This window comes from Eleginops maclovinus, chromosome 6 (assembly GCF_036324505.1).
Source record: "Eleginops maclovinus isolate JMC-PN-2008 ecotype Puerto Natales chromosome 6, JC_Emac_rtc_rv5, whole genome shotgun sequence".
Classification (NCBI taxonomy): Eukaryota; Metazoa; Chordata; class Actinopteri; order Perciformes; family Eleginopidae; genus Eleginops; species Eleginops maclovinus.
Window position 1 is genome coordinate 25,545,266 of NC_086354.1, and position 18,061 is coordinate 25,563,326.

General features: G+C 39.1%; 1 gene segment (V, D, J or C); it reads left to right on the plus strand.

The window, feature by feature from the left end:
* The window catches only part of LOC134865845 (M1-specific T cell receptor alpha chain-like), a 30,817-nt gene extending 13,576 nt beyond the window's left edge, over positions 1–17,241 (plus strand). The window contains 4 exon segments of the C gene segment in view: positions 14,176–14,373; positions 15,782–15,820; positions 16,317–16,424; positions 16,893–17,241. Coding sequence covers positions 14,176–14,373; positions 15,782–15,820; positions 16,317–16,424; positions 16,893–16,894 — 347 coding nt within the window.
* Positions 17,242–18,061: the final 820 nt, after the last annotated feature.

Genomic DNA, 18,061 nt, shown 5'->3' on the forward strand with positions numbered 1-18,061 from the left:
TTTTTAAATGATTTAAAATGTGTAGTTTTCTGGAGCGGAATCTGAAAAACCCACAAAGTTCGATCACATTTGACATTTTCTATACAAAACATATTCATAGTTTTGAGGAGAAATGAAGACCGGTTTAACTGGACAGACGTGGAGTCTGGTTCTGTTTGTGCTATGGAGCTGCAGGCTGTGTGAATGATGGAAATTATAAGCTGATCTTTGGCAGAGGAACCAGACTAACCATTGAAACCAGTGAGTACTGAGATTAATCTTGAGTACATTTAGAGGAACTTGTAGTTTTCTGAACTTCGGTTGGAGAACTATCTCTGAAACATCAGGAGCCGATAAAACCCTAAAGATGAAAATCCATTTACGTATCAAATAAAACTTGAAGATTTGAAACCGTTTGAGTGAGCAGAAAGAATCTCTAGATCTTTCTGAATAAATCCAGAGACATTTCATTTATATAACAACCAGAAGTCTGTAAAGGGGGTCCATGTTCCTCTGAGAGGGACCAGTTAGTGTCATGCAGCTTCAGGCTGTGTGAATGATGCAGGTGGACGTAAAATCGTCTTTGGCAGAGGAACCAGACTAACCATTGAAACCAGTGAGTACTGACAGGCAACATAAATGTGATGAAATACGGCGTCTTTATCGTTAGCTTGAAAACAAACATCAGGAAATCAATTACAATAAAAAGAAAGGATAAAAGGTTCAAAATGAACTCCATTAGATTTCCTTTATAACAAACACCAGTTCGTAAAGTCCTCTGAAAACATCAGAATAAACAGCTGCTACTTTTCTCTGGGATTAGTCTTCTGACCAACGGCTCGTAATTATTAATCACATAACTTTGGAATATCTTTATCTTCACCTGTTTTATTTCCGCTCTTTCCACTCGTCTTTATTTCTAAATGGTAATTGTTTTCACAGTCTAGAAGCTTCTTTGAAATCATAACTCCCAGAATCTGAAACAGAGATAAAGGACGGCTTGAGGATCGTAATTAAATCTGAGGAGTCATCGTGTGGATGTATCTCAGAACCCTCGATCACAGCTTAGCTCCCTGAGAGTTAGTGTCATGGAGCTTCAGGCTGTGTGAATGCTGGAGCCAACCAATACAAGCTGTTCTTTGGGAGAGGAACCAGACTAACCATTGAAACCAGTGAGTACTGATAGATGCATACACCACATATTATGTATACCCCGTGTTTACTTTAATACACAACCAGAAGAGCAGATGGATAAAGTCGTTAATGTCAGTAAAACAGAAACGCAGTTCACGATGTTCCAGGTTCAGAGAAAGTTTGAAACATCAAAACGAAGATTTGAAAACGAGCGAAAAGATTGTTAAGATATGACCGTTAAAACCAAATGGATGAATACGGAACGTTTGTTCATAATCAGAAGTCTCCAAAGCTAGCTCCAGTTAGTGTCATGGAGCTTCAGGCTGTGGGAATACTGGAGGATATAACAAGCTGATCTTTGGCAGAGGAACCAGACTAACCATTGAAACCAGTGAGTACTGACAGATATATGGAGCTCGTATTATTTGTACGCAGTGTTTACTTTAATACACAACCAGAAGAGCAGATGATGAATGAAGTGTTTACTGTCAGACCGTAAAACAGCTGCTGCAGAAACACAATCAACACAGCAGGTTTTGATTTGGAATAATTTCCTGCTTTGGTAAAGTTTCAAACTATGAGCTCTAGTTCTGATTTGAGTTTTGGAAACTCAGGAAATGTCTTTCTCTTAAATATGAGAGAGGGTCTCCATCCGCTGGAAATGAGTCAAACGCAGATAAAATAATCAGGATAATAAACAGTAAAGAGAGAAGTCTGAATGAGGCTCGGTTCATAAAAGAACGGCTCATTTTGTAAAAGGTTCAAATCATTCCAGCTGAAATCTGAAGTCCGTGTTTCTGAGAGGGACCAGTTAGTGTCATGGAGCTTCAGGCTGTGGGAATGATGGAGTAAATAAGCTGATCTTTGGCAGAGGAACCAGACTAACCATTGAAACCAGTGAGTACTGAGATAGATAACTTGTTTTACTGCAACTTCAAAAAGAGTACTGATGGAATCTAAATGTTTTACAAATATATAAAAAGGGTATTTGAAAATATTGAATAAGGTGTAGAAATCTGGTTCAGAATCTAAAAAACATCAGGAAATAATAAAACAGTCAAAATAAAAAACATGAATAAAGAATAAATATCAGAACCTTAAAATGTGAAATGTCATTTATATAACAACCAGAAGTCTGTAAAGGGGGTCCATGTTCCTCTGAGAGGGACCAGTTAGTGTCATGGAGCTTCAGGCTGTGGGAATGATGGAGGTGGACGTAAACTGATCTTTGGCAGAGGAACCAGACTAACCATTGAAACCAGTGAGTACTGAGATTAATCTTGAGTACATTATAAAATAACTTGTAGTTTTATGAACTGAAAACTCTCTGAAACATCAGGAGCTGATAAAACCCTAAAGATGAAAATCCATTTATTAAACAAAACATAAAGATTTGAAAACGAGAAGAAAACAGATCTTTATAAATCCAGTAACCTTCAATCATACTATTTATTAAAACCAGAAGTCTGTAAAGGGGACCAGTTAGTGTCACGCAGCTTCAGGCTGTGGGAATAGTGGAGGTGGACGTAAACTGATCTTTGGCAGAGGAACCAGACTAACCATTGAAACCAGTGAGTACTGAGATGGATTGAAATTATACAAAGCGTCTTTAATGAAAACAGCAACCTGTTTTATGACTGGAGAGAAACCCCTCAGAGCTGCAGAGCGATGTGAGTTTGTTTTGATGGAATCAATAAGTTGATGATTTAAAGGTTTCTGTCTCTGAGTCCAGATTTCACAAACTGACCCCACGCCTTTCAGATAAAGCGGTCTGAAAGGGATCCGTTTAAAGGAGCGTTTATGAATGATCAATACAAAGCGAGGTTCAGAGGAAGACGTGTCAGTTTCTCTCCTAGAATCCAAATGTGATTTATCTTAAACCTATATTTGTGACTACATCTGGGGAAAGGTTAAACACTGATATAGATATTAAACATGATCCAACCGAAGCTGGGAAAACCTGACTCCACAAACCAGACCTGAACAAAGGGGTTCTGATAATCTGACGACGATCAGATCTCATACAACTCTGCCTTTCTTTGGATAGTGCCTCAGTTTAAGAGTTACCCTATTTACCTCTATGATATGAATCACAATGAAGGAGTGTAAAGAGCTCTGAATGTGAGCGTTTATGAAGGGAGCTAAATATCTCGTATTGAGTGTGATCGGTTAGTGTGATGGAGCTTCAGGCTGTGTGAATACTGGAGCTGGATATAATAAACTCCTCTTTGGAAGAGGCACCAGACTAACCATTGAAACCAGTAAGTACTGATACACATATTAAATATACAGAGAAATTAAGCATTTTTAAAGCCAAACTTGACTCGAACAAAACCAGAAGAGAAAAGATGATACAGGTTTGAATGAGCTGAGCGTGATGGACTCTCCTAAAATCAGTAGAAGGTTAAAGTCAGTAAAGCACTAAATGTCTAAAGTTCACATAAACAAAGATATTGGATTTTCTAAATCATGCTGCAGATATCCAAAGATTTAGAGAGGCTTTCATCACTACTCCTAATAAATACCAAACAGATCCAAATGAAATCCTTCATTAACAGGAACGCTGCTGATCAAAGGGGGAAAGATCAGACTAAATAAAGGACAGCGTATGGTAATAACCCCACCACTGAGTTAGATCAGTGTTTGAACAACCCCACCACTGAGTTAGATCAGTGTTTGAATAACCCCACCACTGAGTTAGATCAGTGTTTGAATAACCCCACCACTGAGTTAGATCAGTGTTTGAACAACCCCACCACTGAGTTAGATCAGTGTTTGAATAACCCCACCACTGAGTTAGATCAGTGTTTGAACAACCCCACCACTGAGTTAGATCAGTGTTTGAATAACCCCACCACTGAGTTAGATCAGTGTTTGAATAACCCCACCACTGAGTTAGATCAGTGTTTGAATAACCCCACCACTGAGTTAGATCAGTGTTTGAATAACCCCACCACTGAGTTAGATCAGTGTTTGAATAACCCCACCACTGAGTTAGATCAGTGTTTGAATAACCCCACCACTGAGTTAGATCAGTGTTTGAACATGCGTTGAGTTTCTGATGGAGTTTCAGGAAAAAGCGTTTATAACTGGAGCTGAAAATATCTGCGTTGAGTGTGATGAGTTAGTGTTCTGGAGCTTCAGACTGTGTGAATACTGGAGGGTTAACTAAACTCATCTTTGGGAGAGGAACCAGTTTAACCATTGAACCCAGTGAGTACTGCGATGCATATCATTTATATAAAGCGTCTTCACCACTGCCGCCAGAACGCCTTTAAAATGACCTTTTTTCTGGACTTTGGTTTTCGCAAAATCAGTGAAAGAAAAGTCAAAAAGCAGTTGATTTTTCAGAGCTTGTCTCTAAATGCCAAGAATTCACAAACGGATGAATGCTTAACGCCGCAGTTATCCTCAGGTTTAAAGACGCCTTTATTACACACATCATAACCAGTACCAAACTCAAAGGACCGACGGGCGGACTTTTCTCTGCTGACAAAGCTCTGAAGCTGAATGTATTATTTGTGTGTGAAACACGTTGGGATGCTTTCCGCTATGAAGCTGCGCTACAAATCACATGCATTATTATTAGTGGATAGGATGTTGTTTGGGAGAGCACCCAGACTAACCATTGGAACCAGTAAGTCAGCTACATATGATAATTATAAGTGTTTGAAAACATCGAGTAGAGGAAAGACTTCAGCTGTACCTGCTCCTCAAACTGAAGCAGAACGGCTCGGCTGCGCTTCAGATATTTGAGAGGCAGACAGAGCTCCCATTCACCCCAGGGTTCAAACTGAAGCCATGGATGTGACGTAGTTTCTGTCATGGGGCTTCAGGCTGTGGGAATACTGGAAACCAGTTTAGGGTGATCTTTGGAGGTGGAACCAGAGTAACCATTGAAACCAGTGAGTAGGAATATATATTGAATATAACATCTCGATATGTACATAGAGGAATCTCAAACATCTACTTTAGCTGCTTTTCACTCAGATAGCAGCAAACAACAACAACAACAACAACAACAACAACAACAACAACAATAACAATGAATGTTAGTGTTTTTAAAGCAAGGTCTAATTATTTTAAAAATATGATTCAACCAAAAGTCTCTCAAGTTAAATCTGTTCCTCTGAGAGGGACCAGTTAGTGTCATGGAGCTTCAGGCTGTGGGAATACTGGAAGTGTAAATAAGATCATCTTTGGCAGAGGAACCAGACTAACCATTGAAACCAGTGAGTACTGAGATTAATCTTGAGTACATTTAGAGGAACTTGTAGTTTTCTGAACTGAATTTAAAAACTAGTATCCATAAAACATCAGGAGCCGATAAAACCCTAAAGATGAGAATAAGTTTCAATCTGTAAATGTTTCTGAATAAATCCAGAGACATTCAATATATCATTTATATAATAACCAGAAGTCTGTAAAGGGGGTCCATGTTCCTCTGAGAGGGACCAGTTAGTGTCATGGAGCTTCAGGCTGTGGGAATGATGGATTTAAGCTGATCTTTGGCAGAGGAACCAGACTAACCATTGAAACCAGTGAGTACTGAGATTAATCTTGAGTAATATTTATTTGGAGCATATTCAATAAAACGCTGATTACTGGAACATCTAGAAACCAAAGCAGTAGTGGAATAAACAAAGATAAAGTTCAGATAAAACCAGAAAAAAGTAGAACATCTTTTAATCTTTCTTTTAAAAACATCTCATTTATTTTGTGGACTCAAAATGTTATTGATGTGAAGTGAAATAATTCCAGCAGAAAACAGAGAGGATAAATAGAGCTGACCAGTTAGTGTCATGGAGCTTCAGGCTGTGGGAATGATGGAAATAAGCTGATCTTTGGCAGAGGAACCAGACTAACCATTGAAACCAGTGAGTACTGAGATTAATCTTGAATACATTTAGAGGAACTTGTAGTTTTATGTCCTGAAAACTCTCTGAAACATCAGGAGCTGATAAAACCCTAAAGATGAAAATCCATTTATTAAACAAAACATAAAGATTTGAAAACGAGAAGAAAACAGATCTTTATAAATCCAGTAACCTTCAATCATACTATTTATTAAAACCAGAAGTCTGTAAAGGGGACCAGTTAGTGTCACGCAGCTTCAGGCTGTGGGAATACTGGATATAAGCTGATCTTTGGCAGAGGAACCAGACTAACCATTGAAACCAGTGAGTACTGATATTAATCTTGAGTACATTTAGAGGAACTTGTAGTTTTCTGAACTGAATTTAAAAACTAGGATCCATAAAACATCAGGAGCCGATAAAACCCTAAAGATGAGAATAAGTTTCAATCTGTAAATGTCTCTGAATAAATCCAGAGACATTTAATATATCATTTATATAATAACCAGAAGTCTGTAAAGGGGGTCCATGTTCCTCTGAGAGGGACCAGTTAGTGTCATGGAGCTTCAGGCTGTGGGAATACTGGAAACCAAAGATTCTACTTTGGCAGAGGAACCAGACTAACCATTGAAACCAGTGAGTACTGAGATTAATCTTGAGTAATATTTATTTGGAGCATATTCAATAAAACGCTGATTACTGGAACATCTAGAAACCAAAGCAGTAGTGGAATAAACAAAGATAAAGTTCAGATAAAACCAGAAAAAAGTAGAACATCTTTTAATCTTTCTTTTAAAAACATCTCATTTATTTTGTGGACTCAAAATGTTATTGATGTGAAGTGAAATAATTCCAGCAGAAAACAGAGAGGATAAATAGAGCTGACCAGTTAGTGTCATGCAGCTTCAGGCTGTGGGAATGATGGAAATAAGCTGATCTTTGGCAGAGGAACCAGACTAACCATTGAAACCAGTGAGTACTGAGATTAATCTTGAGTACATTTAGAGGAACTTGTAGTTTTCTGAACTGAATTTAAAAACTAGGATCCATAAAACATCAGGAGCTGATAAAACCCTAAAGATGAGAATAAGTTTCAATCTGTAAATGTTTCTGAATAAATCCAGAGACATTTAATATATCATTTATATAAATGATATATTAAATGTCTCTGGATTTATTCAGAGACATTCAAACATCTGAAGTGTGCAGATGTTTGGAAACACTCAGTTTCTGTTCTGAGGAGAATTGCTGTGTGAATGCGGGGTGGTCGATGCTTTTTGGGAAAGGAGTCCGACTAACGGTGGAGTCCCGTGAGTAACGCCGTGACTAATGTACCTAAATTAAAATGGTGTGTGTTTCTGTCACGTACAACTATACGATGAACAGCAGACTGATGGTAATGCAGCTCAGATCATATTTATTCAATAACACAATCAAAGTCAGACGTGGCGTTCAAAAGGACCAGTTATTCTGCAAAATGTACACATATGAATGAAACTGTGGACAGTTGTTACAATTATTACATTACTCACCAGGAGAAACGCTGGTAACGGAAAGGATAAAGAGATGTCGTACTGACAGTTCCACTACAAGCTCAAATACAAATATTCAAAATACATTTCAGACTGATTTCAAAAGGCTAAACATAAAGATATGGCAGCGGTATAAATCTGTGTTCCTTTCTGATTTTAAACAAAAGCGTTACATGCTGGTGTGATGATCCACGGGTTAAAGTCTTTGGCCGAGACTTTGGACTACAATTTGAAAAGTTCTGCTCAAAAATCAAGCCTCTCACCGAGAGCCATGCCGCGCGGTATCATGCCTGAAGTAAATCAGTAGTGCTTTTTTAATACGTATGGTAAAACGTCAGCTAGGAAGAAGAATTTACTAATGAAATAATTTGCCAAAAGAAGAAGACCCAGTTGTCCACATTTTAACTTCAGTAACAGGAACAGCTTTCTGATGAAGCCCTGCAGTTACCGTACAGATCAGATGCACGGTGAGACTTCAGGAGCAGGACTCTCCAAAATGTTTTTTGGAGCAGGAACCAAACTGACTGTAGGAACCAGTGAGTATAATATACAGACCGTCAAAGTATAAAACCTATTCATCTGTTTGTTGAACACATTATTCATGCCGTTCGGATTAACAACATACTGACTACTTTTACTTGTAATACCTCAAGCAGCCTACACTTCTCTGAGAATGCTTATTATTCATTAATTATGCTTCTACCTAAGAGACATTTGGAAACCAGGACTTGTGTAGTACTTCTACTGCAGTACTGAGTACTTCCTCACTGTTGGTACTGCAGTTTTTTGTAGTGATGGGAAACACTGTGTGACGGGGAGCTGGAAAATAGGTTTTGGAGCAGGAACCAGACTGACTGTAGAAACCAGTGAGTATAGAATCTATACCGTGAAAATATAAAACCTATTCATCTGTTTGTTGAACGCTTGTGCAGGGGGGATTATCGTCTGTGAAAGTACGACTGTTGGCCAGTTTTTGGTAGTGATGGGAAACACTGTGTGACTACGACGGGGAGCTGGAAAATAGGTTTTGGAGAGGGCGTCAAACTGATCGTGGATGACAGTGAGTTCTGTTATAATAGTTCTTATTCCCAAGAAAAGATATCGGCTACACAATAATGCATACATTGGTGTGAAAAACCACTGTTTGGTTAGCAGGGCTAGAAAGCATCACAACTAGCTGAAGAGTGTTTACATCTTAGATTCAGACATAAACACAATCTGAGATTAGAAAAGAGGAAGCCAATCAGTGTGAGAAATATGTTCTCTTCAATGATAGACTACAGAAGAGGATAAATACTGAAAGTTGGATTATATATAATGACGTTCAACGCTGGTATAATATTCAACTGCAGGTCCTGATGAGTGAAGGAGAAGAAACACCGTATACTGCATCACAGAGAAGCATGTGTGTAACATCTTCGGTGACCTGCAGCTGATATTAAGATCCCCATGTTGCCACAGTAATCTGATTACTGCTCTCTTCTGGATCCAAACGAAGAGTTTAGTACGTTAACTTTCAGAAGTATTTCATTATTTACTGTGAGTGTGACTCTGTATTTCCAGCTGTCATCACCAGCAACATCCAATCCAGATGTTTAACTCCATTAAGCTCAACGCATAATTCATAATCCACATTCAGCTCGTCGCGACACGTCTGTCCACCATGTTTTAGATGATCTGTCTCCACCTGGTTCTGAGGCAGAGTGTGTAGTGTTTAATTAGTGTTATTTGGTGGATAATAGGAAGGTATTTCAACCTTAACGCAGGTGTGTGAGGAGGCTGAAATGTGGGGGAGTCAGAGTTCATGTCGCTGTGTGTGTTATTGTGTGACGACGCTTTCAAATGACAAACTCCTCTTTAGCTCTGGCAGCAAAGTGAGTGTTGAACAAAGTGAGTTCCTCTCCTTATTGGATTCATTCTTTACAGGAAAGCTCACTCTGGATAAACTTGATTTGTTGTGAAAGTGTTTCAGGTATATACACTTGTGCAGGAGGTATTTTCTGTCCTGTTTGCTCCACTAAACCGATAACCCTCACAGCTTATATTTGAATAACATTTAAGATTATTTGTAGACAATCATCCTTTAGCTGTATCAATGAACCTAAATCCCACAACGAGTAATGTCTGCTCAGCCTAGAGGAAAGTCAAACCGCAGCTTAAACTCTTTATCGATTTCCTTTGCAGCAAATCTAATTATCCGCCAACAGTCCTAATCCAGATAAGGTATTGTGAAGCCTTAATCCTAGAGTAAATATCAGGCTTGGTTTGTAAATCTGTATTTTGCTGCACAACCACAACAGATCACGAGTGATGTTGAAAACCCAAAAGCTTTTTCTTGTTTCCAAGCGTCCAAGCGTCGTCGTCACCCAGTAAAATAAGACATTTCTGAATGAAAATGATGAAGTGAAATACAGTTTCATACCTTATTGTTGGCGATGACATGGAGTCTTTCCAAACTGAAAACCTGGTTTTTGATCCGGGTCCGAGCACGGTGTGTCTGACTCTGGACTCAGGAAGGTCCTCTTTGCGAGAGGAACCAAACTAATGATTGAACCCAGTGAGTAAACATCATTTAAATCAATTCAAAAAGGTCTTTCCTAAAAGCGTGCCTCATCAACACAGAAGCAACATGATTCATTTCATCCATATGGAATCTTTCTGCTGTTTCTAAACTCCCAGATATTACATTTCTTTAAACATCTCTCATAAATGTATGCTGCCGCTTATTTAATATTAATATCCGTACAATGTGGAATAACACTCAACAATAAACGGTTTAAATGTACACTTGATACGTTCATTAGCGTCCTGTCTTTCCGAGGAGCACCAGATCAATTAGGAATATATTCTTTTCATAATATTGATTTCACGCTGCTTTAATCTCAACCCTCTGAGTGAACTGCCAATCTGTTGGTTAAAGCTGACTATCAAACATGAGCACACCCATTCACTTATGTACCATGAGAGCCATATAACATCCTGTAATGTGTTGCCAGGAAAACCTTCACATTTATCAAGCACTTTCCAGGGTTTTACTGACCCTTCCTGAGCTGTGTGACTGGTTACCAAAAACTGCAGTTTGGATCAGGAATACATCTCCTCGTCCACGACCAAATCTTATCAAGATCAAAACAAACCTGCAGAAAAGATATGAATATAAATCTGCTTGGATATAACACACGCTGCCAGGAGGAAATAGCTAGAAGAAACAAAGATAGAGGAGATTTAATGTGAACAGAATTCAAACCCGTAAGATGGTGTGAACTTTTGTGCAATACACTCTGATTACACCGTTTAATAAAGAGATATGAAGCATCTGACCATGACCTCTGCAGTAAAGGAACATAAAGCAGCAAGCATTTCCATCACTTCTAAAAAAAACGACTTTTTGTTTTCGACAGTTGGTGTGTGTTATTCTGAAGCCCTAATAATCCAAATCGAACCCCGTCTATTTTAAGACTTTACCAGTTGCTTAAATCAAAGTCAAGAATTCAAACTTTGAATCCCGAGAGTGAAGCAAAGTGAGGGAAATCCCAGTTCAGATTTGAGTTCTGGTCTCATTAATGATCCTAATTTAGACCCACCACCGAGTCCCTGAGTGGGGAGGGGTTTTTGCTCTGGACTGCCACACTGTGTGAATTATGCAGCAGACAAAATCCTTTTTGGATCTGGCACAAAACTGATGGTCAACACCAGTAAGTCTGTTTATCCACTATCCATCTCACTGACACACTGTTATTTGAACCAATAGGTCAGGTCCAGGTCAGGTCCCGTCTGCAGGTGGAATACCGTGTGTGACATAGTCAGCTCAGTTCAAAGTGTATCCCTGTCAAATGTTTGCCCATGTTCTAGTTTAACAATAGTTGTACCTATTCTGATTTAAAACTGGACTTATGAAAACCCAGCGTTGACTGCCGTTAGAAAGGATTGTGTGTAAAGTTTTTGGACGTTATATTCTTTGAGACACTAACATTTCTGTTTAAAACCTCACATTTTTTACTTCAGTTTTCATAAACGCAGTATTTATTCAGATTGGATTTAAATGTAATATCAACGCAGAACATTTGGATGTGCGGGAGTATGTGCACGTCTAAAATGCACCATCATTTCACCTGTTCTGATTTAACACGTACCAATTACTAAATAACAATGACGCTGTAGTTGGTATTTCTTGTCTTTATGCGGTTATGGGGGAATATTTCATGGAGTTAGAACATTCTGAGGTTTCTGAATGGACCTCAGGCGCAGTGTGAATGGCGCCGCACGCAAACTCATCTTTGGGAGAGGAACCAAAGTCTTCGTAGAATCCAGTAGGAATTAAATATACGTTATTATTGTTGTTGTTGTTGTTGTTATTGTTGTTATTATTGTTGTTATTTTGGTTCTATCCATGGGAAGGACAGTAGCTTTGTCTCTTTAGCTCCACAGTGCTTCATAACCTGATCAAACTGAACACAGCTGCAGGAGCTTAGATATGGTTACTAAAAGCATTAGAAGGGAGAGGATTATTCAGAGGCAGCTGAAATAGTTTGGTTTAAGCTTTCCACACTGAGCATTCAAAATGGGAACTGCTTCAAATCTATTTAACGTGTAATGAAGACAAGACGTAGCTCATGAATTCATCGAGTCGTTTTTAAAACCAACGCCAATATCTTTGAGTTCAGGTTAAGATATCCTGGATGCAAATATAAAACATGAGACACCAGCTTTATCTTTTAGGCACTGAGACACAAACCCTCTAAAGCTGAGTTATAGCCCGTTCAACACGTGATATTCTGTGTGTTCTCACATTAATGGTGGTTTTGTAGTGTAGGGTCTCAGTGTGTGAATGACGGGACGGGCAGAATAATGTTTGGACCAGGGGCTGAACTGAAAATACACATCAGTAAGATTCAACATGAAATATCCGAATCACTTATTCAAGTAAGATCCGAACAGGACGTCATTCAATGAGTACTGAGGCATTGTTCTGCTGATTAAGAACAAATGAAAGGTTTTTGATCATTGATAAGTTATCAGGAAGTGAAACGGCTTGTATTTATTAGTCAAACTGCTTTGTGTATAATGAATACCTTCCTGTAAATCATGCATTACTTACTTCATTTAAAGGACTGAAATGATCCCAGTGAGGGAAAGGTTACATCCAACCAGAACAGAGGAAAGAATGAACCGGTTAAAGACTGAAACGCAGCCTCCACCTGGCACAGCAGGAGCGGGTTGATAAGGAGTGTGTTTTATATCTGCACTAGATTGAACATCAAACCCTCATTTTAATATTGGTAAAAAAGACCCGAACACTAACGCTAACGCTAATGTGAATGTGAATGTGCAAAGAATCCCAAAAGTAAAGTTACTTAAAACTAAAAGTGATAAAGAAATATATTACAAAAGCGAGCAACACGATAAACAATCCAGTATCGAACATGTAACAGTTCTGGTCTGCTGTTAGCCTGTTAGCATGTGTGCCTGTTAGCATGTGAGCCTGTTGGCATGTTAGCCAGTGAGCCTGTGTTCCTGTGAGCCTGTTAGCATGTTAGCCTGTGAGCCTGTGTTCCTGTGAGCCTGTTGGCATGTTAGCCAGTGAGCCTGTGTTCCTGTGAGCCTGTTAGCATGTTAGCCTGTGAGCCTGTGTTCCTGTGAGCCTGTTAGCATGTGAGCCTGTTAGCATGTTAGCCTGTTAGCCTGTGAGCCTGTGTTCCTGTGAGCCTGTTAGCATGTGAGCCTGTTAGCATGTGAGCCTGTTAGCATGTTAGCATGTGTGCCTGTTAGCATGTGAGCCTGTGTGCCTGTTAGCATGTGAGCCTGTTAGCCTGTTAGCATGTGTGCCTGTGAGCATCAGCAGGTTATTGTCGCGCGTTCATGCACGGTGTGATTAATAACAACGGCAAAATGATTTTTGGTTCGGGGATTGGACTGCAAATTAACACAGGTGTGTAGAGAGTCCATGAAATACTATCTAAAATGATTTCGTATTTGTCGACTCGTAGTCAGATTGATTTATTACTCTTGATTGTAATATGCAATCTTTTCCAGCGTTTTGAGTTCATCAGTACCACCCACTCCTCTGTTCACAACTAAATGCATCCAAAAATGTCATTAAAACATCTTCATCTATATATATTATATTCACATCTATCTATCTATAGATATATATATATATATATATATATATATATATATATACATATATATGTATACATATATATATATATATGTATATATATATACATATATATATACATATATATGTATATATATGTTTTAATGTAAGAGGGAAACAGACTTCTCATCAAGGATGAGCATTTCTTCGCTTTCAAAGTCAATCAAATATTTATATTTAGATCAAATCATCAGATATTTCATTGAACCCAAAGAATTTCCTTTAGTTTCTCCCCTCCAAAAATATATAGATCAGTTTGATTTATTAGGAAATATAAACCAAAGCGTCTTCAGTGCAATCTTCTGTAGGTTTCTTTGATAATCAGGTACAAACAATATGTTGATTAATTCATACATTTCTCACCCAAAGACCCCACAGAGTGTTTGAATCACACTGTGTTGTCTCTTCATCACATCGAAACCCTTTCTACCCTCGAGGATCGCCCCCAAACCCGGACCCTCGTAGGAGATGTTTGTTCCTGTCTCCTCACGATCTCCCTCTCCGTGTTTTTCAGAAGAAGTATCCCTGCCGTCCTACTACAAGCTGGAAGGTGACCACGGCTCGGTGTGTCTGGCCACCGGTTTCAACAATATCACATACGCCCGGAAGGAAAACAGCTTGTTCCACAGGACGAGCGCCGTGAGGATACGCTATGACAAGCTGTACAACCATCTGGCCTACCTGTCCTCTGGTAATGAAACGTGTGAGACAGGTGAGCAACTGAACACATTATCATCATGGTGTCAAAGCAGGAGAATCCGCGGTTCCTTTCTGCTTTTCTTTGTTGCCTTATAAATGATCAGACGTCTGAAGATTACAGTGCAAACACATCTTCAGCAACTTCACAACACATGCAGCATTTAGAAAGCATTCACCAACGACCAGGATCATACAGCTGGTCTCTGTCTCAGAGGGAGTCTGTCTCTGTCTCAGAACTGGAAGTGTTGGTCAGGATATCTGAAGGTTAGCCACGTTAGCGAGCTAGCTCACAGCAGATCTGCAGTGACATCAGAAGGAGTCATGTGATCACTTTGTTAGAATAAGACCAGAAAACATTTCAGGAGAACAACTACAGAGACAGAGACAGAGACAGGGACAGAGACAGCTTTATGGCCCTGAACGTCCCCCAGCGCTCCGGTCCCAGTTGTGTGCGTCTCTCTTTAGTGTCCCCTGGTCTCCAGCTGTGTGCGTCTCTCTTTACTGTCCCCTGGTCTCCAGCTGTGTGCGTCTGTATTTAGTGTCCCCTGGTCTCCAGCTGTGTGCGTCTCTCTTAAGTGTCCCCTGGTCTCCAGCTGTGTGCGTCTCTCTTTAGTGTCCCCTGGTCTCCAGCTGTGTGCGTCTCTCTTTACTGTCCCCTGGTCTCCAGCTGTGTGCGTCTGTATTTAGTGTCCCCTGGTCTCCAGCTGTGTGCGTCTCTCTTTAGTGTCCCCTGGTCTCCAGCTGTGTGCGTCTCTCTTTACTGTCCCCTGGTCTCCAGCTGTGTGCGTCTGTATTTAGTGTCCCCTGGTCTCCAGCTGTGTGCGTCTCTCTTTAGTGTCCCCTGGTCTCCAGCTGTGTGCGTCTCTCTTTACTGTCCCCTGGTCTCCAGCTGTGTGCGTCTCTCTTTAGTGTCCCCTGGTCTCCAGCTGTGTGCGTCTCTCTTTAGTGTCCCCTGGTCTCCAGCTGTGTGCGTCTCTCTTTAGTGTCCCCTGGTCTCCAGCTGTGTGCGTCTCTCTTTAGTGTCCCCTGGTCTCCGTTGTGTTGGAGCTTCTTGCAGCGTTTGCTTTCTGCAGCTTTTAGTAAACTGCTCATGTTTCCTCTGCTGGACATCAGTTTCCAGTGAAAATATGACATCAGGAGGATCTTCTTCCAAACCTTTCTGTAGTATTCTGAAGCCTGCAGAGTACGAAGCAAATAGAAAAATAGTCATTTGTCTTCATTTTAATTCAATACCAGAATAAAATAATATGGAATCAAATGTAAATCTCTCCGTGCCTCTGTAATCTGTACGCCCACTCAGATTTAGGGTTAGCGCCTCGACAGGACGGTCTGTGCGGCAGCGGTTCTAACGTTTTCTATTTATTACTGATGAAGATGAATGATTGTGTCCTAGTTATAATAATTTGTGTCTTGTGTTTCAGGCAATACACCGGATGTGTGTGTGGACACTTTGAAGCCAGGTGTGTATGAAATCTGTCTGATCAGCTGATTGATAAGCTCAATATCTGTGATGATTTCTAAACTCTCCCTCAGTGAACATTAATATGTGGAGTTTATATGTGTTTATATTTACGCACTATCTTGCAAATAAATTCTCTGAATCAGAAGATTTTTATTTGGAATTTGGGAGAAATTATGAACCAAAATGTTTATTTTACTCTCAAATAGAGGAATGGATCATTGAGTGTCAGGGACGCTGTTTAAATGAACGCCTTTATTATAACCTATAGAATGGCATCATAATAATGGCATTGCTTTTTCTGAAGAATACTGTGTTTACGGTAAATACTGTCAGTACTAAATGCTTCCTCTCGATGGTTGAAGGGTTTTAACACATATAGACACTAAGACCAGAGAGTCTCTGAATGTGTTCCCGGGCTGTTTGTAGTTCTAGTGTATATTTGAGAGCATAAGTTATAGCACTTTGTAAATGTTTGATGTGTTTGTGTGTTTCAGACCCTCAGGTGAACATGGCGTCTCTGACGGTGCTCGGGCTGCGACTGCTCTTCCTCAAGACTGTCGTCTTCAACGTCCTGCTGACGCTTCGCCTCTGGATGACTTCCTGTGAGCAAACGCTTAGATGATAAAACAGAAACATCTTTTATTTATCTCCAAACACAACAATACAAGGGAGAGGGCGTTCCTGTTTGAATCTCATAAAACAGACATTATTTGTATTGGTATGCCCAGCTTGCATTTTATTTACCTGCAGAAATAAAAGCTGAAAATGTGCAGCTGATCTTTGTCAGGATGCTTAATAAATCACATTAGTTGTCCGACAGCGGCTCAGTCTGTAGGGACTAGGCCTGTGAACCATAGCGTCACCGGTTCGAGTCCCCAAACAGACCTACAGTAACTATGGGTTGTACTGGTATTTGGAGAGAACCCTTTCTCCCCGGGCGCTGTACAATAGCTAGCTCCTAGGAAGGGTTAAAAGCAGAGGTCCTATTTCACTGTGTGCTGTAACATGTGACCAATAGAGAGGGTTTGATGCTCAGTTTCTAATGAATGTTATTTATCTTTATTTTGTAGAAGCTCTGCAGGAGACCCTGGAGGATGGCAGATGTCTGTTTCCTAAACGTGTGGAATCCTCTGTTAATATCTTCATCCTGCGGACAGACATGGAAACACCTGTCACACCTTTCTTCTTCTTTGAGCTCTTTAAGAGATCGTGTTGATATGAATGCATGGATTTTGACTGTAAATATCTAACATTTAACAGATTACTATGTCCCCTAATTGAATTAGTTTTAAACCGTGCCAGATTCGTGCTTTATAATAGCTAGTTTTAGTTGCATACTGACTGGATATGGATCAGTACATGTTTAATCTGTGTGTGATATTTCCTGTGATGTTAAAATAAAAACTGAAAAAAAACTAAGTGGATTATTTAGAGTTTTTATTTCAATATAACTTTATTTTTGTCGACTTTAAATGTGATGTCTGTTCAAAACGTGCAAAATAAGCAAGCTATCTTCACTTGACTGACCTCAGTTAAACCCAGCTGAAAGTGTTCAGGCAACTCTTCACATTCAACACAAAATAACCACCAAAAAGAATCATTTTCTTAAATTTGGAAATATTCCACCTTGACGTTATGGTTTTATTATAAACCAAAGCTTTGTGTTTAACTTCAACCAGCTGGAACCACGGATCAGCTGTTCGGATCAGCACTAAATGAAGGTTGTGTTATTGACTTTCTCTTATCTAAGACTGACGAGCTTTACCTTCATTAGAGAAGCGCTCAACAAGGGTCACAACACGGCAATATCAAAATTGATCAACTCTGGCTCCTCTGAGTTTATATAGCAGCTTTCAACACATGGCAGTTCAAAGTGCTTCAGAAAAATGAAAGACATTAATTAAGCGCATTAAGAAATAGTAAAACGACACATTTTAAAAAGGCCTTTAGAAACCAAATATATAAAATATAAAATATATAAAATATAAAATATATAAAACATAAAACATATAAAATATAAAACATATAAAATATATAAAATATAAAACATATAAAATATAAAACATATAAAACATATAAAATATAAAACATATAAAACATATAAAATATAAAACATATAAAATATATAAAATATAAAACATATAAAATATATAAAACATAAAACATATAAAATATATAAAATATAAAACATATAAAATATAAAACATATAAAACATATAAAATATAAAACATATAAAAC